The following is a 26,932-nucleotide window of genomic DNA, read 5'->3' as shown; positions in this document are numbered from 1 at the left end:
TTCCAAACTTACAGATGAAAAATAAATTTTCACAGTGATTGTATTTCACCTGTTTGTTAATGAGTGAGACTTAGTATCTTTCAGACAAAAATTGTATTTCCTTTTCTCTGAACTGCCTGCATAGGTCTTTACTCCACATCTTTGTACTGTTGGTTTTCCCTCATTGCTGTTTAAGAACTCTTAAATATTGGGAATTTTTTATCTATGGTACCTATCCCACTTATTTCTTACCAGTTTATAATTGTCTATTGACTTATTAATTATATTTTGAATATGTGGAGAGGTTTTTGCTTTGGATTTTTATTTTATTTTGTAAATTATGTTTCCAAAGTCCCCCTTTATCTTGTCTGACTTTTTATCCTCATTGACTTTTTAAATTTTACTACTTTATTCTCTAAAGCAGTTTTATCTTTACAGAAAAATTGTGTACAAACTACACAGAGGGACTTTCCTGGGGGTCCAGTGGCTAGGACTCCATGCTCCCATGAAGGAGACCCAGGTTTGATCCCTGGTCAGGGAACTAGAACCCATATGCTTCAACTAAGGATGTGCATGCTGCAACTAAGGCCTGGCACAGCCAAATAAATAAATAAATATTTGTTGAAAAGAAATTACATGGCATTTCCATAAAACCCCATTCTCCCTTCCTCTCCCTGCCCCTCCAAAGTTTCCCGTACTACGAGCATCCTCTATGGTGCAGTATCAATACATTTACTATAATTGATGAACCAATACTGATAACTATTAATATTATTAAATCAAGTTCACATTAGGGTTTGTACTTGGTGTTATAAAATTCTCTGTGTGTTAACAAGTGATTATATAAATGAATGCAAGTGGCCTCTGCATACTGGCCTTACATTGCTTACTTCTTTAAGGCTGAGACCCTCTCACTCAAAAGCTTGCCAGTATCAAACTCAAATTTTTATACATCCAGTTGTTTTAAATATATAAAGAATGAGCTTACTTTTAACTATGTAATGCCTTTCTGCTTTGTATGTCCCTTGGAATTACACCCAACGTCTGCTAGCCATAGGTAAGATAAGCCCTGTATCTAGAGAGACCCCAAGCCACTGTTGTCCTGCAGAGTCCTTGACTCTTCACTGTGCTGTGGAGTGACATTGCTAGACACATAAAACTTCTCCCTGATTTGTCTCTCCCCTGTGAGTTCCCTTCTCCCCTTCTGCATGGTGTTCCCTGTGCCTTTAAATTGTCTCTCATACTGTGGGGACTGTCACCTATGCATGTCAATCAAACTGCTTCTCAAATACAGGTGCTACTGCCACCTTCTGGTCATATCTTTTTCGTCGCTCAGCTCTTAAATCCTCAAATGTACTGTATTAAAATATGCATAATGCCATGTGTCTACTATTACAGTACAATACAGAACCATTTTACCCCATGTTAAAAATATCCTGCGTTCCTTGTGTTCATCACTCCCTCCTGCTGAAGTCCTAGTAACCACTGCTGCTTTCACTGTTCCCATAGTTTTGCATTTTTCCAGAATGTCGCGTAGTTGGGATCATACAATACATACATAGCCTCTCATAATGACCTCCTTACTTAGCCATATGCAGTTAAGTTTCCTCCATGTATCTCATGATTTGATGGCTCAGTTTTTTTACCACTGAATAATATTACATTGTCTGGATGTAACAGAGTTTGTTTATTCATTTACTTATTGAAGGTTATATTGTTTGCTTCTAATTTGAGGGCAATTATGAATAAAAATGCTAGGAATATTGATGTGAAAGTTTTTGTGTGGATGTAGTTTTCAACCCATTTGGGTTGCATACCTAGGAGGCTGATAGCTAGAACATATAGTGATTACATATTGAGCTTTGTAAGGAATTGCCAAACTCTTCTGTGAAGTGGCTATATCATTTTGCATTCCTACCAACAGTGAACGAGAGTTTCTTTTGCTCCACATCTTAGTCAGCATTTGATGTTGTCAGTGTTTGAATTTCAGCCATTATAATAGGTTTTTGATAGTATCTGCTTGCTTTAATTCACAGTTACTAATGACACATGATATTAAGCTTCATTTCATATGCTTGTTTCAGTTCAGTTCAGTACAGTTCAGTTGCTCAGTCATGTCCGACTCTATGCAACTCCATGGACTGCAGCATGCCAGGTCTTCCTGTCCATCACCAGCTCCTGGAGTTTCTCAAGCTTATGTCCATTGAGTCGATGATGCCATCCAAACATCTCATCCTCTGCCGTCCCCTTCTCCTCCTGCCTTCAATCTTTCCCAGCATCAGGGTCTTTTCAAATGAGTCAGTGCTTCACATCAGGTGGCCAAAGTATTGGAGCTTCAGCTTCAGCATCAGTCCTTCCAATGAATATTCAGGACTGATTTCCTTTAGGATGGACTGGTTGGATCTCCTTAGTCCAAGGGACTCTCAAGAGTCTTCTCCTACACCACAGTTCAAAAATATCAATTCTTTGGCACTCAGCTCTCTGTATAGTGCAACTCTCACATCCATACATGACTACTGGAAAAACCATAGTTTTGACTAGACAGATCTTTGTTGGTAATGTCTCTGCTTTTTAATATACTGTCTAGGTTGATCATAACTTTTCTTCCAAGGAGTAAGCATCTTTTAATTTCATGGCTGCAGTCACCATCTGCAGTGATTTTGGAGTCCAAAGAAATAAAACCTGTCACTGTTTCCACTATTTTCCCATCTATTTGCCATGAAGTCATGGGACCAGATGCCATGATCCTAGTTTTCTGAATATTGAATTTTAAGCCAGCTTTTTCACTCTCCTCTTTCACTTTCATCAAGAGACTCTTTAGTTCTTCTTCACTTTCTGCCATAAGGGTGGTGTCATCTGCATATCTGAGGTTATTGATATTTCTCTCAGCAATCTTGATTACAGCTTGTGCTTCATCCAGCCCAGTGTTTCTCATGATGTACTCTGCATATAAGTTAAATAAGCAGCGTGACAATATACAGCCTTGATGTACTCCTTTCCTTATTTGGAACCAGTCTGTTGTTCCATGTCCAGTTCTAACTGTTGCTTCCTGACCTGTATACAGATTTTCCAAGAGGCAAGTCAGGTGGTCTGGTATTCCCATCTCAGAATTTTCAAAGTTTGTGGTGATCCACACAGTCAAAGGCTTTGGCATAGTCAATAAAGCCGAAATAGATGTTTTTCTGGAACTCTCTTGATTTTTCAATGATCCAATGGATGTTGGCAATTTGATCTCTGGTTTTTCTGCCTTTTCTAAATCCAGCTTGAACATCTGGAAGTTCACAGTTCACATACTGTTGAAGAATGGCTTGGAGAATTTTGAGCATTACTTTGGTAACATGTGAGCTGAGTGCTATTGTGTGGTAGTTTGAGCATTTTTTGGCATTGCCTTTCTTTGGTATTGGAATGAAAACTGACCTTTCCCAGTCTGGAGGCCACTGCTGAGTTTTCCAAATTTGTTGGCATATTGAGTGCAGCACTTTCACGGCATTATCTTTAGGATTTGAAATAACTCCTTGGAAGGTAAGTTATGACCAACCTAGACAGCATATTAAACAGCAGAGACATTACGTTGTCAACAAAGGCCCATCTAGTCAAGGCTATGGTTTTTCCAGTAGTCATGTATAGATGTGAGAGTGGGACTATAAAGAAAGCTGAACACTGAAGAATTGATGCTTTTGAACTGTGGTGTTGGAGAAGACTCTTGAGAGTCCCTTGGACTGCAAGGAGATCCAACCAGTCCATTCTAAAGGAGACCACTCCTGGGTGTTCATTGGAAGGACTGATGTTGAAGCTGAAACTCCAATACTTTGGCCACCTGATGCAAAGAGCTGACTCAGTGGAAAAGACCCTGATGCTGGGAAAGATTGAAGGCAGGAGGAGAAGGGGATGGCAGAAGATGAGATGGTTGGATGGCATCACTGACTTAATGGAGATGAGTTTGAGTAGACTCTGGGAGTTGGTGATGGACAGGGAAGCCTGGCGTGCTGTGATCCATGGAGTCACGAAGAGTTGGACATGACTGAGCGATTGAACTGAACTGAACTAGTTCTAAATCTAGTTCAAAAAGCGACTGGACTGAACTGAATTGGAATTCCATCACCTCCACTAGCTTTGTTCATAGTGATGCTTCCTAAGGCCCACTTGACTTCTCATTCCAGATGTCTAGCTCTAGGTGAGTGATCACACCATCGTGATTATCTGGGTCATGAAGATCTTTTTTGTACAGTTCTTCCGTGTATTCTTCCCACCTCTTCTTAATTTCTTCTGCTTCTGTTAGGTCCATACTATTTCTGTCCTTTATCGTGCCCATCTTCGTATCAAATGTTACATTGGTATCTCTAATTTTCTTGAAGAGATCTCTAGTCTTTCCCATTCTATTGCTTTCCTCTATTTCTCTGCACTAATCACTGAGGAAGGCTGTTTTATCTCTCCTTGCTATTCTTTGGAACTCTGCATTCAAATGGGTATATCTTTCCTTTCCTCCTTTGTTTTTTGCTCTTCTTCTTTTCACAGCTATTTGTAAAGCCTCCTCAGACAGCCATTTTGCTTTTTGGCGTTTCTTTTTCTTGCGTTGGTCTTGATCCCTGTCTCCTGTACAATGTCATGAACTTCTGTCCATAGTTTGTCAGGCACTCTGTCTTTCAGATCTAGTCCCTTGAATCTGTTTCTCACTTCCACTGTATAATCATAAGGGATTTGATTTAGGTCATATCTGAATGGTCTAGTGGTTTTCCCTACTTTCTTCAATTTAAGTCTGAATTTGGCAATGAGGAGTTCAGGATCTGAGCCACAGTCAGTTCCTGGTCTTGTTTTTGCTAACTGTATAGAGCTTCTTCATTGGCTGCAAAGAATATGATAAATTTGATTTCAGTATTGACCATCTGGTGATGTCCATGTGTAGGGTCTTCTCTTGTGTTGTTGGAAAAGGGTGTTTGCTATGACCAGTGCATTCTCTTGGAAAACTCTGTTAGCCTTTGCCCTGCTTCATTCCATACCCCAAGGCCAAATTTGCCTGTTACTCCAGGTGTTTCTTGACTTCCTGCTTTTGCATTCCAGTCCTCTGTAATGAAAAGGACCTCTTTTTTGGGTGTTAGTTCTAGAAGGTCTTGTAGGTTTTCATAGAACCGTTCAACTTCAGCTTCTTCAGCATTAGTGGCTGAGGCATAGAATTGGATTACCGTGATACTGAATGGTTTTCCTTGGAAATGAACAAAGATCATTCTGTTGTTTTTGAGATTGCATCCAAGTACTGCATTTCAGACTCTTTTGTTGACTATGATGGCTACTCCATTTCTTCAAAGGGATTCTTGCCCACAGTAGTAGATATAATGGTCATCTGAGTTAAATTCACCCATTCCAGTCCATTTTAGTTCACTGATTCCTAAAATGTTGATGTTTGCTCTTGCCATCTCCTGTTTGACCACGTCTAATTTGCCTTGAATCACAGACCTAACATTCCAGGTTCCTATACAATATTGCTCTTTACAGCATAGTACTTTGCTTCTAACACCAGTCACATCCACAGCTGGGTGTTGTTTTTGCTTTGGATCTGTCTCTTCATTCTTTCTGGACTTATTTCTCCATTGATCTCCAGTAGCATATTGGGCACCTACCGACCTAAAAATAGGGAGTTTATCTTTCAGTGTCCTATCTTTTTGCATTTTCATACTGTTCATGGGGTTCTCAAGGCAAGAATACTGAAGTGGCTTGCCATTTCCTTCTCCAGTGGCCCACATTTTGTCAGAACTCTCCACCATGACCTGTCTGTCTTGGGTGGCCCTACACAGCACGGCTCATAGTTTCCTTGAGTTTGACAAGGCTGTGGTCCATCTGATCAGATTGGTTAGTTTTCTGTGACTGTGGTTTTCAGTCTATTTGCCCTCTGACAGAGAAGTATAAGAGGATTATGGAAGCTTTCTGATGGGCTAGAACTAACATATGTTCCCAGCAATCCCACTCCTGGATATATACCCAGAGAAAACCATAATTCAAAAAGATACATTCACCCAATGTTCATTGCAGCACTATTTACAATAGTCAAGACATGGAAACAAACTAAATAGCCATTGACAAATGAATGGATAAAGAAGATATGGTACATATATACAAGGGATTATTACTCAGCCATAAAAGTTGAAATAATGCCACTTGCAGCAACATAAATGGACCTGGAAATTGTTGTACTGAGTGAAGTAGGTCAGACATAAAGACAAATATCAAATGATGTTGCTTATATGTGGACTCTAAAAAATGGTAAAACTTATTTTTTAATCTAAAACTTATTTACAAAAGAGTCACAGATGTAGAAAACAAGCTTATGGTTACCAGGGAGGAAAGGATGTGGGAGACAAACTGGAAGATTGGGATTGACATATAGACACTGCTATATATGAAATAGGGGCTTCTCTGGTGGTTCAGGTGGTAAAGAATCTACCTGCAATTCAGGATACTCAGGATCGATTTCTGGGTCAGAAAGATCCCCTGCAGAAGGAAATGGCAACCCATTCCAGTATTCTTGCTTCAGAAATCCCATGGACAGAGGCTACAGTCCATGGAGTCACAAGAGTCTGACATGACTAGTGACTAAACCACCACCACATGTATGAAATAGATAAACGGTAAAGGCCTGTTGTATAGCACAGGGAACTCTTCTCAATACTGTATCATTATTAAGGACAGAGTCCTTTATTAAGTACCTAGCCTGGTGGACTTTTAGCTGGTCTCTGTTTTTCTATTTTCTTCAAATTTATGTCTTGATCCTATTCAAAGGGAAAATTTGGGAGTATCTAGAAAGATACTAAAAAAGTAAGGCGGCCCTATAGGTGGTATTTAGAGAAAATGTTAAAAGCCCATTGATACCTAGAAACCTAGGAACTGAGCAGGTACATATATGAATCAAGTACATAGTGTTTCCTTGCTCATACTCTCAACTTTTGGTTACTATCTCCCTTCCCAGAGCAGTTCACAGTGAATGGCATAGAAGGGCCAATCTTGGCTCCACTGGGTGGAAAAGTTGAGCTCAGTTGCCAGCTGTCCCCACCACAGAGTGCAGAACACATGGAGATACGCTGGTTCCGGAACCACTACAAAAAAACCTGTTCACCTATACAAGGATGGTAAAGACTTGTATGGAGAAACCATCTCTAATTATGTGGAGCGGACAGAGCACCTCACAGATGCCATTGGAGAGGGTAAGGTGACCCTCAGAATCTTTCGTGTGAATGCTGATGATGACGGGATGTACCACTGTTTCTTCAAAGATGGTGATTTCTATGAGGAGGACATCACAGAGGTAAAGGTCACAGGTAAGGATGGATCCCTCTGAGACTTCTATGCATCCATGATTCTCAGTCCATCTGAGGCTGAGTATTAAGAATATTCTCAATATTTCTGACCATTCCATAGTCAGGGTTTAGTTAGCAAGTTCAGATTCATATATTTAGTCTTTAAATGGGGAAAAGTGGAGGATTAAGAATACAAATTTTGTCTGTGCACACATTACCTTTATCAGCAAGAACTGTCTGTTTTCCCATGCCCATATGCACTGTTAGATCTGTAAAACATCAACTGAATCCTTTCAGGATTTATTACTATTTTTTTCAATTATTTCTGGCAACACTTTAGTAAACATGACTCTAGAAGTGACCTAAATCTTTACAATTGTCTTTTTAATGATCATTCTTATTCCCATTTGTCCTTGACTCAGTTTACTGACTACTTAGTTCTAAATCAAACTAAGGAAAAGGAAAGGAGAAAAGGAGAAATATACCCATCTGAATGCAGAGTTCCAAAGAACAGCAAGGAGAGATAAGAAAGCTTTCCTCAGTGATCAGTGTAAAAAAATAGAGGAAAACAATAGAGTGGGAAAGACAAGAGAGCTCTTCAAGAAAATTAGAGATACCAAGGGAACATTTGATGTAAAGATGGGCACAATAAAGGACAAAAAATGTATGGACCTAACTGAAGAAGAAGACATTAGAAGAGGTGGCAAGAACACACAGAAGAAGTGTACAAAAAAGATCTTCATGACCCAGATAATCACGATGGTGTGATCACTGACCTAGAGCCAGACATCCTGGAATGTGAAGTCAAGTGGGCCTTAGGAAACATCACTATGAACAAAGCTAGTGGAGGTGATGGAATTCCAGTTGAGCTATCTCAAATCCTGAAAGATGATGCTGGGGAAGTGCTGCACTCAATATGCCAGCAAATTTGGAAAACTCAGCAGTGGCCACAGGACTGGAAAAGGTCAGTTTTCATTCCAATCCCAAAGAAAGGCAATGCCAAAGAATGCTCAAACTACTGCACAACTGCACTTATCTCACAGGCTGTAAAGTCATGCTCAAAATTCTCCAAGCCAGGCTTCAGCAGTATCTGAACTGTGAACTTCCAGATATTCAAGCTGGTTTTGAAAAGGCAGAAAACCAGAGATCAAGTTGCCAATATCCGCTGGATCATGGAAAAAGCAAGAGAGTTCCAGAAAAACATCTATTTCTGCTTTATTGACTATGCCAAAGCCTTTGACTGTGTGGATCAATATAAACTTTGGAAAATTCTGAAAGAGATGGGAATGCCAGACCACTGACCTGCCTCTTGAGAAACCTATATGCAGGTCAGGAAGCAACAGTTAGAACTGGACATGGACCAACAGACTGGTTCCAGACAGGAAAAGGAGTATATCAAGGCTGTATATTGTCTCTCTGCTTATTTAACTTGTATGCAGAATACATCATGAGAAACACTGGGCTAGATGAAGCACAAGCTGGAATCAAGATTGCCGGAAGAAAAATCAATAAACTCAGATATGCAGATGACACCACCCTTATGGCAGAAAGTGAAGAGGAACTCAAAAGCCTCTTGATGAAAGTGAAAGAGGAGAGGGAAAAAGTTGGCTTAAAGTTCAACACTGAGAAAACTAAGATCATGGCATCTGGTCCCATCACTTCATGGGAAATAGATGGGGAAACAGTGGAACCAGAGTCAGACTTTATTTTTGGGGGCTCTAAAATCACTGCAGATGGTTACTGCAGTCATGAAATTAAGATACTCCTTGGAAGGAAAGTTATGACCAACCTAGATAGCATATTAAAAAGCAGAGACATTACTTTGCCAACAAAGGTCCGTCTAGTCAAACCTATGGTTTTTCCAGTAGTCATGTATGTATGTGCGAGTTGGACCATAAAGAAAGCTGAGCACAGAAGAATTCATGCTTTTGAACTGCGGTGTAGGAGAAGATTCTTGAGAGTCCCTTGGACTAAGGATATCCAACCAGTCCATCCTAAAGGAAATCAACCCTGAGTGTTCATTGGAAGGACTGATACTGAAGCTGAAACTCCAATACTTTGGCCACCTGATGTGAAGAACTGACTCATTTGAAAAGACTCTGATGCTGGGAAAGAGGGTTGGACGGCATCACCGACTCAACGGAGATGAGTTTGAGTAGACTCCGGGAGTTGGTGATGGACAGGGAAGCCTGGCGTGCTGTGATCCATGGGGTCGTGAAGAGTCGGACACGACTGAGCGGCTGAACTGAACTGAACTAGTTCTAAATCTCGTTCATAAAGCTCTATCCACAATCTTCCATGTCCTCCAAAATTGCCTCAGTCTTCCAGTTTTCTGAATAGCACAGAAATGGTGGGGAAATGGAAGACTCGAAGTTAATTGAAGGGGTTCCCAAATGTGAGGGCATAAGGTAGAGGTCCAAGGCCCATTCACACATAGCATTTTCATTGGCTATTGTGACACTCATCTGTATTGCCTAGAACTAACCTATCCAATGAGATAGCCACTAGCCACATGTGGCTACTTCAATTTTTATTTAATAAAATTAAAAGTAAAAATTAAATAAAATTGAAAATTTAATTCTTCAATCTCATGATTACATTTTAGGTGCCAAAGTCTCACGTAGCAAAACACTACTGATTAGACCACATATATATGGAGTATTTCCATCACTGCAGAAATTTTAACAGACATTAAATTAAAGTAACTTTAATGTAAAGTAAAATGGAGTAATTTTTAAAATCTCTGCTCATTCTTTGTTCACAGTTTAGGCAAGTCTTACATCCCCAGCAACATACTGAAATTTTTCAAAAACTTGTTTATTTTCTCTAAACTGATACATAGTAATTTATTTTGATAATATTGGGTTAGCCACAAAGTTTGTTCTGGTTGGCCAAACGAACTTTTTGGCCAACCCAATAGTAATATGTTACCTATTTTATGCAAAGAACACATAAATTAAAGTTTCAGTTAAAGCTGCAAACTAGACTTTATGTTATTTACTATTTAATAATAAATTATAGTAACTTATATGAGACTAATGATGAAAATATAAGAAAAATGTTACATTATAAATTCTGTGAGGACTGAGATCTTGATTGCTTTTCATCCATGACCTAACTCAGTCTCCTAGATTTAGAAAATAATCAATAAATATTTTTGACTGACTAAATGAATAGATCAAACAAATGCACTGTCCTGATTTTTTAAGACTGGGGTGTTAGTTTGTATAGCACAACCCTTCAGTCTGGCTTAGCCTGTTTTCCTTTTGCTTAGCTCATAGAAACAATGAGAACCTTACAGTGCTTAGCTGTCAGTACATCTACAGACATAAGATTTAAAGTGGAAAGGGACTTTTCCTACTCTCTCATATTTCCCCAACCCATCACCTGAATCTTGTTTTCCCTTTTCTTTCCAACAGCTACAAACCTAGAAACGCAGATTCTGGTGCATCCTCCTAATAGCAAAAGTCTTTTGCTGCTGCTGCTGCTAAGTCACTTCAGTCGTGTCCGACTCTGTGTGACCCCATAGACAGAAGCCCACCAGGCTCCCCCGTCCCTGGGATTCTCCAGGCAAGAACACTGGAGTGGGTTGCCATTGCCTCCTCCAATGTGTGAAAGTGAAAAGTGAAAGTGAAGTCACTCAGTCGTGTCCGACCCGTAGCAACCCCACGGACTGCAGCCTACCAGGCTCCTCCATCCATGGGATTTTCCAGGCAAGAGTACTGGAGTGGCTTACCATTGCCTTCTCCGCAAGGTCTTTTAGTGGAGTGTAATTCAGGCGGTTGGTTTCCACAGCCTCAAATGGAATGGAGAGACAGCAGAGAAGAGACCATCCCACCTTCCTCAAAATCCCATTCACAGGATACAGACAAATTGTTCAACATGAAGATGACCCTTCTAATACAGAGCACCCATGGGAATGTCACCTGCTACCTTCGAAACCCTGTAACTGGTCAAGAGGAGAAGACAAGCATTGTCCTATCAAGTGAGATCTGTGTGTTTGTTCTTCAGATGATGGCCATTGTCATCAAATTTATAAACTAAAGAGAAAAATGAACATACTCTCTTCACTTGGTTTTTAGGATACTATATTCTCTTGGCTTTGTTCACCTACTTGCTTGTTTTCTTCCTTATTCTCTTCTGCTACTTCATCTTTTTCACTCTGACTTCTTGATAATACAAGTTTCCCAGGGCATAGTCTTTGAGTCTTGCTTTTTTTTTTTTTCTTCTTCTTCTCTACTGTGGGCTTCCCTGATAGCTCAGTTGGTAAAAACTCCACCTGCAATACAGGAGACACCAGTTCAATTCCTGGGTTGGGAAGATCTGCTGGAGAAGGGAAAGGCTACCCACTCCAGTATTCTGGCCTGGAGAATTCCATGGACTGTATAGACGATGGAGTCACAAAGAGTTGGACACGACTGAGCGACTTTCACTTTTCTCTGCTGCTGCTGCGTCACTTCAGTCGTGTCCGACTCTGTGTGACCCCATAGACGGAAGCCCACCAGGCTCCCCCGTCTTTTCTCTAGTGTGACTTAATTCCATCTCATGGTTTAACATGAAATCATAATAACTCCTCAGATGATATCTTTTCTCCAGACCTCTCTCCCAAACTCTAGTCTCATCTTTAAACTCAACATCTCAATATTGACATCTAGTAAATATTGGGAATGAAACAGATCTATAATTAAACTCTTAATTACCTGTTAACTTGTGTGATTTACTGCCTTCTCAGTCACACTTCATATTTTTAGTTTCTTAGAAAAAATCCTTGAAGTCATCCTTGACTCCAATTTTTCTCTTATATTCTATATCACATGTGTCAAGAGATAATACTAGTTTTACTTATAAAATATACCCAGAGTCTCACCACTTCTTACCACCTTTGCTGTTGTCCAAGTCAAAGACATCATTGTCCATGGTCTGAATACTGGCAATAGCATCTATAAAGTTCTCCCTACTTCTTCTCCTGTCCACAATAGTATATTCTCATCATATGGATATCAGGACCCATTTAAAATGTGAAACATATGTCACCCTTTGCTTAAAACCTTGCAATGATTCCCCATTTTATTCTGAGTAAAATGACCCACAACGCCCTGCACTACCTGTGCTCCTGTTCCCTACCTGACCTATCCCTTAATGTTCTCTTGTGTCTCCTCTAGTCCAGTCACACAGACCTCCTTAGCTATTCCCCAACTAAGACAGAACTGCTCCTGCTTTGGGGTCTTTGCTCCAGTTGTTCCCTCTTGCCAGAATGCTATAATTCCAATAAATTACCTATCTCCTTCAAGTCTATACTCGTCTCACTTTTGAAATAAAGACCACTTTGACAAACCAATTTGAAAAAAAATGCAACTTGTACCACTCCCTCTACCTGGGATTTCCTCTCACCTTACCCTCTTTACATTTTTCTTTTTTATATAGTAGTCTCACCTTTTAACCTACTGTATAGATTATTTATTATGTTGTTTTTTTGTCACTTACCTATCTCCTTTTCTAAAACAGAGGTAGAGATTTTGGTTGTACTTGATATACCCCAGCCTCTTCAAATATTTCATGGCATGTAGTTGATAAGCAAAAAATAATAGATACTTGAAAGATTGGAATAAAATAAAATGAGTGCCTTGGAAACTGCTAAGTAATTGTACGTGTATTAGTATTTGTATATGTCTGTGAAATTAATATTGGAGTCAAGTACTGAGAGGGATAATCTCAATTGAAGAGAATTGAAATTGAATAATTGAATAATCCCAATTCAAGATTATTATAATAGGAATAAGTCCCCAACAGGTTTAGCAATTTACTACTTTTAGAATACTTTTGTGTTTATTTCTCTGGAGAGAAAAATATCAGATTCCCAGTAAATGACAGGTATCTATGTACAGTGTGTGCAAATCAGCAAACAAAAGCAGATGCTTGTTCATCTGAATAGGAGAGGAGGAAAGTTTACATAATCTCTAAATGTATTCAGGAAGAATAATGCCAGACCCAGGAACACACTGGAGAACTCAAGACTACATATATTACTGGTTGCTTAAACAAAAGGACTAAAGGACTGAGTTGGTCTGAGGCTTAGTGGGAAGAAACCAGCCCTACTTCAAGGGGAACATGAGATAGAATGGATGGAAAGAATTGGAATGAGCAGGCTTCACTCACCTTTGCTCCAGTCTCAAACTAAATCACTTTGTCCCACTTCACACTCTTGGTCACTTTTCACGCATCCAATTATAACTGCCTCCCTAAACTAGCTTAGGTCTAATATCTCAGCATTGTGGTATCTTGAATGGTCTGGATGAATCTGTTTCAGATAAACTGTTTCTATGGAATAAAGTTTGGAAGTTGATTCTGGGCTTAATTCTGGCTCTACTGCTGATCTTTACCATGGTATCCAGTGTTGCTCTTCATCAGAGATTGCAAAGTAAGTGGGTTTGAGGGGTGGGAGATGTAAAGGGGAAGGCGGAGCAAGCTGCATGACTCTTGATTTCCAAGCCTGTGTGCCTCAGAAAGTTCTGAATTCTTGGGTTGTTACTAGATGTATGCTCTTCACCATTCCTTGACTTTCTGACAAAGCTGTGTGTCTGAAAGCCTGGACTTTCTTGTACCTCAATCAAATTCAAATTATTTTTTTTCCTATGGTGGTTGCTTTCCCAACAAACTGGGAGAGCTTTTAAACATTTAGCATTACTAAAGCTGAAACTGCAATACTTTGGCCACCTCATGCGACGAGTTGACTCACTGGAAAAGACTCTGATGCTGGGAAAGGTTGGGGGCGGGAGGAGAAGGGGACGACGGAGAATGAGATGGCTGGATGGCATCACGGACTCTGTGGACATGAGTTTGAGTGAACTCCGGGAGTTGGTGATGGACAGGGAGGCCTGGCGTGCTGTGATTCATGGGGTCGCGGAGAGTCGGACACGACTGAGCGACTGAACTGAACTGAACTGAACTTAACACAGTTTACACATATCTCTCACTTGACTGCTTAAATGGTACAATGACTCTGTCAGGGCAGGAAATGAAGCCCTGATTGCACAGGGCAGAAACAGCTGCATAGAGGTCACTTAAATAGTATACAGCATCAGGAAAATAGAGCATACAGGAAGAGTTACTCCAGGTAGCTTACCTTTCCCAAGGGGAAAGTTTTCATCCATCTCAACCAAGCTGCTTCAGGGGAAATGACCTTGGAGGATTTAGGGGGAAATTTTAAGACACACAAAAAATAGCTGTTCATGACTCAAAGGTGTACTCCGTTTTAAAACCTTCAAATTCAACATGTCCATTATCATATGTAAAACAGATGACCAGCTCAAGTTTGATGCATGAAGCAGGGCACCCAAAGCCCTTACTCTGGGACAACCTGGAGAGATAGGGTGGAGAGGGAGGTGGGAGGGGGGTTCAGTATTGGGGGGGGACACATGTATACCTGTGGCCCATTCATGTTGATGTATGGCAAAAACCATCACAATATTGTAATTATCCTCCACTTAAAATAAATAAATTAATAAATTAAGCCTTCATATTCACAGATCCTTTCTGATATAGCTCTATCTTTCAAGGCTACATTCTTCTGAGGTCTCTTTCTAGCTGAAAACCTGGACTTCCACAAAGCCTCTCTCTTTAGTAGCTCAGTGTTCTGCATGTTTTCTAGGAGCACAGTTAAGAGGAGCCAGAAATAGTTCACAATCTCCACTACGTTCGAGAGCCTGTACTAAATACTGTCTTCCTGTTAGACGACACACAGGTGAGCAGAACTCCTCCCAGGTCCCTTGGTGTATGGTTCTGTGTCCTATAGAGGCACTTCTCTTTATGGATGGATGCCACATTTTTGATGTTGATGGGGAGACAAAAATGAGAGCCATCTATGCCACCATGATGCTCAGGAATCTTTGTATCCCAGATTGTAAACATTAAGTTAGACTGTGCATGTGTGTCTGCTAAGTTGCTTCAGTCATGTCCAACTCTTTGTGACCCTATGGACTGTAGCTCACCAGTCTTATCTGTCCATGGGATTCTCCAGGCAAGAATACTGGAGTGGGTTGCCTTGCCCTCCAGGGGATCTTCCCAATCCAGGGATCGAACCCACATCTCCTGCAATGGCAGGCAGATTCTTTACCCAGTGAGCCATCTGGGAAACCCTAGACTATGCATAATACTCCACAATGCAAGAATGGGCACCACTTGTGTTGTTAAGCCTCCATGAAATAGAATACTTTCATGGGAAGACTAGATAGCCAAATGACACCACAATGATGTGTGCTAAATAAGATTTTAAGCAGTATGTTGTCTAACAACCCTTTCGTGAGATTCTTGCTTTCAGAGCTCTTATGATCTCTTGGGCAGTCCAGAGGTCTCCAGACCTATCCTACTCTAGCCTATTTTGAATCTAGATATAATAAGGACTAGTGCATAGCTCTGTCTCACTCCTCCTAATGCGGGATTGATGGGCTAGAGGAAGAAAAAGAAAAATGAGTTACTTTCCTCTGGGTCTGTTTAGCTTCAGCCCCAAACCACTCCCATCCTAGAAACAGTTCCGCTTTTGTCCTACTGACCAACAGCTTTAGACCAAAGCCTTTGGATACTTCGGATCCGCTAGTCCTAAACCTTAGCCCTATATTTTCTGCCCTCCCACCCCACCCTTAGCCCTGTTCTAAATAAATACAAAGGGATGGCATTAAACTATAAATCTTGTTTTTCTGGTGCATTTCCCCCAATCCGAAGTATCTCCATACCAATAACTGATGGTGATCTCCCGCTATTTTTTTTTTCCAGGTTGCTCCTGCAATGCAGTACCTCCTTGGTTAGTGGGCATGCTAATAGTCTTGACTTCATTAATTATGATTGTCTCCCTCATTTTCTATTTGCATTACAAAAAAAAGAGGTATGTGGGACCAAAAAGATGAGAACTTTGTGAAAATATCTTCAAGTGCTCAGTATCTAGTAAAATATTTAGCCAAAGAAGAGTAACAATGCTGTTTATCTGAAAGATTGGGTTTCTTCTTGTACCTCAAATATTTGTTTGAATTCCATGAACAATAAATTTTTGGACCTCATGTCACTGGATTTGGATTCCAGCCTCCAGAATTTTGTGGGTTTAATGATACAAACTGCTGATACCTCTTCTCCCTAGAAAAAGAAAATATTTCCTTCAGTAAAATAGCTATATTTTGCCAAAAATCCAGCCAATTCTTCCTGTACTTTTAGCTTAGAGGAGATAATAATTCAGAATATCTTAAATGTTGGGGGTTATAGATTACTTTAAGAGACTGATACAAAGAAAAAAAGTCTTCTTCTCAAAATGATTTATATGTCCACAGATATTTTGCTTAAGTTTATGCTCTGTTCTCAGGTTTCCCTGGTGGCTCAGATAGTGAAGAATCTGCCTGCAATGCAGGAAACCTGGGTTTGATACCTGGGTGAGCAAAATCCCCTGGAGAAGGGAATGGGTACCCACTCCAGTGTTCTTCCCTGGTGAATTCCATGGACAGAGAGCCTGGCAGGCTACAGTCCATGGGGTCGCCAAGAGCCAGACACGACTGAGCGACTAACACTACTACTGCTCATGGTCTGTACGGACAACTGAAACTGATCCTTCTCTTTGACTCTGAAGGTGAAGTTGAACGGGCAATTGTAAAAGTTTGGGGGTAGCTAAACCCAGCATATTTTAAAATGGGGACCTATCTTTGAGGTTCCCATGCACAAAGTGGGGCTGAACTATTCAGAGGATTTTATTTATTAATTTTCTCCTATGCCATAAAGATAAAATAGTCTTAAATAAGACTAGACTGAAACTGCTTTTATATTTCACTTTAAGAAAAGCCATACCTGAATCTTGCTTTGCCTGTTAGCAAACTAAATACTCTCTCCATTTGTGCTAGAGGAAAGGAGCAAGATACTATGATAATAGCTGCTAAGCTAAGTTGCTAAGTCGCTTCAGTCGTGTCCGACTCTGTGCAACCCCATAGACAGCAGCCCACCAGGCTCCCCCATCCCTGGGATTCTCCAGGCAAGAACACTGTTGATAATAGCTAGTACATATTAAATACTAATTATATGCTGTATGGATTTTATAATACTAATACATTTACTCTTCAGTGAACTGGATTTTATATGTGATAAAATCTGGAACACAAAAGAAGTTGAGTAACTATTCACACAGCTAAGTAATGGCAATGCCCGGACCCCAACCAGGCACTTAGACCTCTGTTTCAATAACTATAGTGTACTGTTCCTCTATGGAAAGACTAAAAACAAAGTTAAAAAGAAAGAGATATTTAGTCAGCAGTCTTGTGAAAATAAATTGATCATTACAGGGAAATATTGCCTGGGTACTTAGTGATTTATGAGGCTTCCGTTGGATATAACAGAAAACCCCAAGAATAGGTTGCAGGTCACTGTCATTGTCAAAGCAGACCTGGAATCCTTAAGAGTGAATCTGGGAATTAAAATTTTATTTTTGCTTACTCTAACTTGAAGACCTAAAACTAAGTCATTGATCACAGAGGCTCACAACTCCTGGTAATTAGGCAAGTAACACCCATTCACTAATCTCTTTTCTAATTGCTACTGAACTTTCTTCTCCTTACTTAAAATGGACTTTCCTCCATGGATATTGCTTCCTCTATAACTATCTCATTTAGCAGCCTCATTCCTTATTTAGGCAACTTTCTGTTTGTTATGACTTTCTGGACTGATTTTCCTTCTCGATGTTTATCAATTCAGAAAGCACTTGTCAATTTATTTAACAAATACGAATTTCCAGGAAATTCCATAAACACTGTATATTTTCATTCTTAACATCTTTATGCAGTGTTTATTATTATCTTCACTTTGGAGCTGCAGATACAGCAGAATGTAAAATTTGATCAACTTACATCAGTTGACCCAGCAAATAATAAAATTATTACTGGGGTTCCCTTATTATGAGTATTTTACAATAAATCAGATTGCCTTTCTAAATGCAGGTAAATGTTTCTTCACAAGAAATAGTCAGCATTTGAGTCTCCAACAGAGATATTCTGCTCTTCCTGCTTTCTGTGGAGGTCATGAACAGAGAAACCTGCAAGAGATGTATACTATTTACTTCCAAGAATCAATACCAGACTAGAGTCAGGCTTTCTTGGCTATACTACTAACTGTGTGAACTTGAGGAACTTATTTAAAGTCTCTGAACTGTAGTTTCTTCATCCTTAAAATATTGATGATAATGGCTATTTCATAAGGTTATTTTAGGTTAAATTAGTCAATATATTGAAGTCATTTAGTCTGGGTTCACACATAGTGCAAACCACACTAATGTTTGATACTATTTTTACTATCATTATTATTAGCATTATCTATGGATTCTGTCACAATTCCCTGTCTGGTGTCTCAGCTGGTGGGAAGATTGGTTACATGTGTTTGCCATCATCCTTCTTCCCTTTCCTCCTAAGCTCATGGCATGTCTTTCTTCACTCACACCCTACCATGACCTTAACTTTCCTTCTAAGCATGGACATGCCTAGCCATGTAGGAGGGAAAGAAAATTAAAAAGTCAGCATAGATTTAAACACACACACACACACACACAATCTTCTGATACTCTTAGAATCCTAGAGCTATTTTATTTCCTAGCTTTTCTTTCAATTTTATTTAAAATTTTGTTCTATCCTTTAGGAGAAGAACTTTGAAGTTCTCCTTAATACTAATCTGAGAAAAATAGAGGTGTGTGACCAAGAGAGAGACTTGTAGACTCTTCACGCTCTGATCATTTTGCACATGCTCCCAGAGCAATTTGCCATATTTTATTTATTTTTAAATTCAAGCTATCACCCTTATAAAAGGGACCTCCAATGTAGTCAAGGGTTGAGAATTTATATCAAATTATAGGGTAAAGTAGATATTTATTAGGGAAACAGTTTACCCTCCATTTGTACAGTCTACGACCATATGGAATATATTGTGAAGGCAACGATTTTGGTGACTTTTAAGTTTTCTCTTCTCCAAGAAGAATATTGTCAATTATTTCAACTATTATTTCAAGGACATGGATTTAAGACTCCTGACTCCTGTTTCCCCATCCTGACTGTCTTGGTTGTCCTTCTTTACAAGGTAGTATGAATCAGTGAACAATCTTGTCAGTGAAACAAACTAGAGTTAATACAGGAACGTAATTTTGAATAGGTGTAGCTGACCAGTAATGAAACAGACACCCTAACTGCTGGTAATGGTGCTCCCATCACAAGACATGTTAATCAGTATTATAAGGTGGGGATATTCTCCACTTTTATAATCACCCAGAAAACATACTTTACAGAAGACGTCTGCTACAGATAAGAGGATAACTTTTGAGAATTTTAATATCTTTTCCATCTCAGAGATCCTGCTCATTCCAGATTATTCTATTTCACCATATTTCTCAAGAAGTCTGGAGTTTCTGAGGGCCTGCCACACCTCATGAAGTAGACAAAGGTATAATGTCCATCCTTCAAACTCTGGCCAACCAGAGCAAGTGTCATGAGGCTTGGGTGGAAGAAGCAATATCTGCCTCTTTGCAGCCTTCTTCCACACTTAGCCCAAATGTGCTCATCTCCAGGATCGTCTGCACAACCCAGCCTACTTCTCCTTCACCCTCATACAAGCCCAGAATTATGGATCAATGGGAATATGAGAAACAAACCTATTGTTAGCCTGAAATCCAGTCCTCCTTTCCCTGCTGTGACTCTTCTAATGCTTGCATTTCTCTACAGTCCCTGTTTCAGATCCATATTTTGAGTTGGATGTCATGTGGCTGGAGGATATGACTGTGATCTTGTGTGTTCTGATGGTCTTCATCACCATGATCATTTCCTCTGCCTACTTTAGACTCAGAGGTAAATGGAATGGGAAGGGTGGTAACTCAGAAGGCATCTTACTTCTAACTGATCTCCAGATACAGTCTCTGATTGTAGCTTCCTGAGCCTCCTGGGGTTTCTACAAAAGTGACCTTTCCAGTCCTTGTGCATTAATAGCTGGGGGAAAAACAAAGATGCATTGTCTTTTTATCTGTTAGTGTACGAAGCTCTCAGTGAATTTGATGTAAGAATAATACTTTAGAGATTTTCTTGCCAGAATTTATACTTCTCTAACATGATGTGTTTGGTACATGTAATGAAATTACACGTGCAATGAAGCTGCCCAAGCAAGATAATAATAGTCTCAGGATAACTCTAAATTCAACTAAATAGAATTTAGGAATAAAGAAAAAAGAGGTGAGGGGAGTGCCCTGTTTAATAAACAAAAGTGGTGGAGAGGGGGGCCAAAGAGGTAATTTGGAGACAAGGTTATACTCAGTCTAGAGAAGGATGGTTCCTTAATGAAAAGAACATAGTTTTTGAATCTGGTCAGCTTGGGTTTTATCCTGGCTTAACCACGCTGAATGACCTTGGGTAAATGGCTTCTCTCTTCTGATCTAATTTTATTTCCTCCACAGAATGGGGAAGATAAGTCATGCCTTATGAGATTATTCAGCTGAGGAATTTTGATGTAAAGATCCAACATTGTGTACTCAAATAAATATCACATGCACACACATATGCATATACGTGCTCATACACACACATCAGAGAGGCAACCAGAGGGGAGGAAGACCAAAGGTGGTCAGATTCTACCCCAGTGAAATCTGTCTTTTCCTTTCTGCTTCTATACCTCTTGAAACATCTACCTCTACTACCTGTCACCGTCTCTGCCTATTCACTCAAAATCTTACTGAGGTATCAGCTGATATCACTGAAAAGGAATGAACACAATATAGTCTTCACAAAAAAGGGAAGAAAGAAAGAAAAGGAGGAAAGAAGGAAGAGAGGAAAGAAAGAAGGAAGGAGTGTCAGAGGGAAAGGAGGAAAACTTATACCCTGTATAAGGGCTCTCCGTATAAGGCCATAGGAGGGCCCCCAGGTTTATCCAAGTGCAATGTTAGTGCCTCAGATTCCAATGACAGTCTCAGTTCTGACTTCACACTTTTGATAATTTCAGTAGAACTGGAAGGTCCAAGTGTTTCATCCAGAAACATTCAATGCTGTGCGTTTTCTTCTATTTTGATCTCAAAGAATTAAAAATTTAATATTATAGTTGATAATTGAACATTGTAGAAACTTGTAGGCATCTACAAAGACTGAACCAGGAACATTTCTGAAGCTATGTTCACAGTAGAGTGTATTTTTGAAATTCCCTAATACCCAACATTGAAAGTCCTGGCTTTATGTGCAAAATATAATCTGCTTATGAAATCAATGGGAGGAAATGTAAAACTAGTCATGCGAGAAGAAAAATTGTAATACTCGATTCTTGTGTTCCACCAGTAACCTACAATCTTAAAATGTTCCATTAAAAAATGTATGCAGGGTTATGAAAATACATACTCTTAATTACTAGCAGGCTCTTTCCCCTAAATACAGTGCAAATCTATGATAAGTTATTATGGACAATATATACAAGCTTTTTACTTAAGATTAAAAAGGCCTAGAACCACGAAAAATGGGTACTTTGCTCTCTCATCTTTGCATCCATTGACTCTTGGGTCTCTCTGGACTACCTGTCGAGAGCTGCTAGATATTGAGGTGGCCAATTAGGATGACAAGAGAAACTAAAAATAACAGTCACGCTTTTATCCCCTTATTGTGGGTGTGTAAGAGGCCAAAAAGGAAAATAGCACTAGCTCCTCATAGTTCCAGCCCTGGACAAGGGTCAGGTGACCTGCAGCATAAATCGGGGAAATAATGTCTCACTTCCCTGGTGGCTCAGCTGGTAAAGCATCTGCCTGCAATGTGGGAGACCTGGGTTCAATCCCTGGGTCGGGAAGATCCCCTGGAGAAGGAAATGGCAACCCACTCCAGTACTCTTACCTGGAAAATTCCATGGAATGAGGAGCCTGGTAGGCTACAGTCCATGGGGTCGCAAAGAGTCGGACACGGCTGAGCAACTTCACTTTCTCTCTTTCATAAAGAACACTAAGGCTTCCCTTGTAGCTCTGGTGGTAAAGAATCTGCCTGCAATGCCGGAAACCCCAGTTTAATTCCTGGGTCAGGAAGATGCCCTGGAGAAGGGATAGGCTATTCACTCCAGTATTCTTGGGCTTCCCTGGCGGCTCAGCCAGTAAAGAATGCATCTGAAATAGTGAGATGTCACTATAAAGAACACTGACCAAAAGACTCCTGCCATTTTACAGACTCAGAGGAGAATGGATGGGAAGGAGAAACAGAGAACTAGAACAATCCTGAGTCAAAGTGAAGAAGAATAATTTAATCAAGATGCCCTTCCCCAGTAAAAGGTCTCAGCAGAGGGTACTAAAAATTAAAAAAGCATTTTAGCTGAGGACCCTAGTAAGGAAGCCTCCAAAAAGAGGTACCTGGGCTAGGAATGCAGGTATGCATATGAACATGTTTGCTGGGAGTGAAGGACCTATACCTGGACTGCACCTCCCTCCAGAAACTGCAAGGTGCTGACTGTGCACCGAATCTGGTGTTAGGAGCCTGCTAGGCAAATCCTTTGTCATTTCCTATGGTGTGACATAAGGAATCACATATAGTAACCTGGACTGGAGTCAGACCCTTCGTTACCTCTCCAATGTTGAGAAATATTTCACCCTTTGAGATTAAACAATTGCAAGGACAAATGTGTGCTTCCCACAGTACAGATTTATGCTTCTCAGGCCTAGTTTCTGCCACTGAGGAAAACAACTCAATCACTATCCTTGCATCCTATGAGGCACAGATAGCGGACAGCAGGAAGGAGCTTGTAGTCAATATTCATCCACTCAAAAGCCAGGCTGACCTGCTGACTGAGTGGGATTAAAAGAAGAGTTAGAATCAAGGAGAGGTTTTATTGTCTTTCACACTAGAGACCAGAGTTACTAAAAAACAAATCCTGTTTTCAACCACGTGGTATCATAAGGCCATTTCTCAGCACTGCTCCTCTTTTGTCCCATGGAGACCAATGAAGGAGTTGCTTTAGCCACTCAAAGATTTTGTCAGTTAACTTTTTTGCTTTCCCAGATGTTTATGAATAAATCAAGAAAATATATTAATTGATTTGAAAGAGAGATTGTGCAATGTAGTTGACTGAAAAGACCCAATTCATTCTACTTATCACCATTTACAGTCTATTAATACTAATATATCTCACATTGCTAATATTATAGAATCTAGAGCAGCAACCTCACAATAGGCCAAAATTAGAAAAGATCAAACTTGACCATAAATTGAAATGCTCTGCATTAGCTACTAGATTTTTAAATTAAAAAAAAATTGGGAATTCTAGTGGTTAGGACTCCACAATTTCACTGCAGGGTGGCTGAAGTTCGATCCCTGCCCTGAGGAACTAAGATCCTGTATCTCGTGGGGTGTGGCCAAAACAAAAGAAAAGAAAATCAACCATTTCTCATAACCAGGTCAATTTCATTTTACAAATAAAAAATAATTGCCCCAAATACTTTTTCAGCAATATTTCGTAATGTTTTCTCTAGTTCTACCAAGTTTGTATTAAGGTTTAGGATGAAATCTCATTGCTTTTTCAGTAACAGCTTTCTCTGCACCCTTTCACTGAATGAGTTTAGCTCTTCTCTTATTTGAAAAGTTAATTATTCCAATTCTGTCTGTTTCACAACTTTTCAAGTTCCAGAAGGTTAAAGGGATACATAAAATTATTTAAGAAAAATTTAAAAAGCAAGCCCACAGATTCACTGCAGTTTCTGATGTGCCTTGTGATATTAAGCATCAGATAACATTATGCAATGATAGCCTTTTCCAAGCAAATTCCCATGATATAGAGTGATTTACTGCTGTTTGAGTTATGAGAGTGATTTACTGCTGTTTGAGTTAAGAGAAAAAGAGAAAAAAGTCAGGAAGAGATAATGTATGTGTGTGAATATATATTATTGATTATAGTTTCACCAGGGTATTCATTTACTTCAGTTGCAAAGAGATACTGTGCAAATTAAATCAGACTCCTTTCTAGAATACTTTATTCCTTACACACATGCTCCCAACAGAGATTTTACTCTCATTGATTTAAGCCAGAGAAGTCAAGTAAATGACTTTTAAATAAAAGTTGTTTCTCATGGCTTTTCCAAAGATGACTTTGGCATCTTGGAAGAGATCAATATGTTCGCAAACGTGTTTTTATTTCAACTAGTTGCCTTTGTGGCTCAGCTGGTAAAGAATCCGCCTGCAGTGCAGGAGACCTGGGTTTGATCCCTGGGTTGGGAAGATCCCCTGGAGAAGGGAAAGGCTACCCACTCCAGTATTCTGGCCTGGAGAATTCCATGGACTGTATAGAACATGGGGTTGCGAAGAGTCGGACACGACTGAGTGACTTTCACTTTCACAGTTGCCTTTAGTAAAATGTGAATTTACAATAGCTTGAGTACATTTTATTTCCTCAACAGGTTTCCTACAAAATTAAGGGATTAAGCAAGCACCAAACGTTTCATCTGGGACAATGGATAGACTACTGAGGATCAGAAGGCTAAGATCTCCAAGCAAAATAGCTATGCCCTCAAAATTTAATTTTTCCCTTGCAATTTTGTATAAAGCCAAATAATTGCCAGGTGGAGAGCAAATAAAATATGTTTGTACACTCAAATTTGCATTTCATTTGTAGCTCTTGTACAAACTATGTTAAAGTTAAAAAGGATAGAAAAGTAATCAGAAGACAGAAGATAACAAATTAGGGTAATGCTTAAAATAAAGTCAATAATCTACATGGGAAAATGAAAGTAACTCTGAAAGTAGAAATAAATCTATACCTATCAGAATTAAATGTCATATCTAGCAGCAATTAAACATATCTGGGACATCAATCAGGGAAATGCATCAAAAGGCTCTTAGCATGAGAGTCCATAATAAAAATTAAATAAACAGATAACTCATCTTCTGTACATTGAGCTAAAAGAATGATTTTGTACATTAAATTAAATGTAAGAGGGATAAAGTTTTCAAGTGAAGTCAGAATACTTACTCTGATAAGGGACACAAGGAAAATTATGTATATAAATATATTTCAGGATTGGCTTTCATAATGACTGAAGTAACAAAGGCCATGGGGTAGAAACAAGTTCAAGTTATAATCTAGAAGAAACTTGGAAAAAATTTCCATTCCGTGGGTAACCTATCGGGGACCAGCCTCAATATGGCCCAGGGTATCCTCGGGATGAACGGCGTCGGCGTCAGCGAGAGAGAGAGAGAGAGAGAAGGAGAGAGAGAGACAGGGGCTGATGATTTCTTGGTTTACGCAGGAAACCAATCCCCAGCACGGGGTTTGCTCTGTTTACGTAGGCCGCAGGTGCCCTCTCAAATCACTGGAGGCACCCCACCAGGGCACCCCCTTGAGTGGGTCTTAGAAGCCCAGGCAGATAAGTAAACGCAGAGGGCCCAGCGCTCCAAGGATCTCAACCAGAAAAAGGAGAATAGAGAAAAGGACGGAAAAAGAGAAAGAACGACATGGAGAGACCAAGCTTCAGTGAGCAAGGCCCAAAACTTTATTTTCCAGTGCTGTTTTTATACCCTAAGTTGTGCACATAAAAAATAGAGAAAGAGAGGTATAGAGTCACGCCAAAATCACGCGGGGTCAGCAGTCTTGACCCTTATCAGGATCAGGGCTCATTTTTGTATGTCTCGTGATACACAAAAGTTTTGGGTGGTTTACATCATCTTCTGGCCAGGAGGCCTGCTAACAGTTTATGGCCCTCTCTCCTAACAAAGGTTAGTTAGCCAGAAAAAGTCTTATATTCTTTTAAAGTGATTTTCCTAAAGTCAGGTGCTAGACACATGACAAAGTTACATTCCTATAAGGCAAAGGTGTAGTGAGCTACAAGAAAGGAATTTATTAACTTAAGATCTGATGTGGTTAAATCAAAGCCTACTACTTATTTTCTCTATATGTGATTAATATATTTCCAAGGATACAATAGATAAACTTTGCAGCAAGCATGGATTCAACAATGAAATCTTTTTTAGTACTATTCTAATGATTTTAACTTCTTCAACAAATTCCTGTATTTTAGAATATTAGGCTTTCTGTCCTTACATGGCTGGGAGGCTATAAACAGTCATATTCATAGTTGTAAGAGCCCGGACAAATTTGTCATGCAAGTTAGAAAGCTATCAGAGGGGCTTGGATTGGAACACTCCTATTAAGCCAAGGAGAACTTTTTAACTACAGCTCTGAATTAATGTTTTCAGAGAAAGGTGGTTGGGGGGAAGCCCCCGTAAGTATTAGAGGACTTGATAAGAGGCGTAAGATAGTAAGGCAGTCAGACTCCGGTTTTCTTTGGGGTAGATGCTCAGGTAAGTCCAGGGGGTTCCTCGAGTCCTGATTAGCCTTTGCCCGTCAGGCCTCTTCCCCAATTGACCTTTGCCACGGGTAGGATTTCCCTCGCTGGCTCCCGGCAGTAACCCACATGGTAGGTATCAGGAAGATGTGTGTGTGTGCTAAGTCACTTCAGTCATGTCCAACATTTTGTGGCCCTATGGACTGCAGCCCACCAGGGTCTTCTGACCATGGGATTGTCCAGGCAAAATACTGGAGTAGGAACCTGTATCTTACCTCTCCTGCATTGGTCGGTGGGTTCTTTACCAACAGTGCTACCTAGGAAGCTCATCACGGTAATAACCTTTCTGAAAAACTAGAAACCTTCAAGCAAAGACACTGACTTA

The 26,932-nt window shown here is 39.8% G+C and overlaps 1 protein-coding gene across 1 annotated transcript in view; it reads left to right on the top strand.

The window, feature by feature from the left end:
* The window catches only part of LOC129540325 (selection and upkeep of intraepithelial T-cells protein 1-like), a 63,769-nt gene that overhangs the window by 8,084 nt on the left and 28,753 nt on the right, over positions 1-26,932 (top strand). Inside the window, 7 exon segments of the mRNA XM_088834989.1 lie at positions 6,938-7,068; positions 7,070-7,286; positions 10,685-10,732; positions 11,020-11,250; positions 13,573-13,683; positions 16,035-16,140; positions 19,989-20,113. Of these exon segments, the coding sequence (XP_088691115.1) occupies positions 6,938-7,068; positions 7,070-7,286; positions 10,685-10,732; positions 11,020-11,250; positions 13,573-13,683; positions 16,035-16,140; positions 19,989-20,113 (969 nt within the window).

Source organism: Moschus berezovskii, chromosome 4 (assembly GCF_049115385.1).
Source record: "Moschus berezovskii isolate FMDL1 chromosome 4, NW_MosBer_1.0, whole genome shotgun sequence".
In the NCBI taxonomy this organism is placed as follows: Eukaryota; Metazoa; Chordata; class Mammalia; order Artiodactyla; family Moschidae; genus Moschus; species Moschus berezovskii.
The sequence above is the reverse complement of the archived record's forward strand: the minus strand, read 5'-3'. Positions and strand labels throughout refer to the sequence as shown.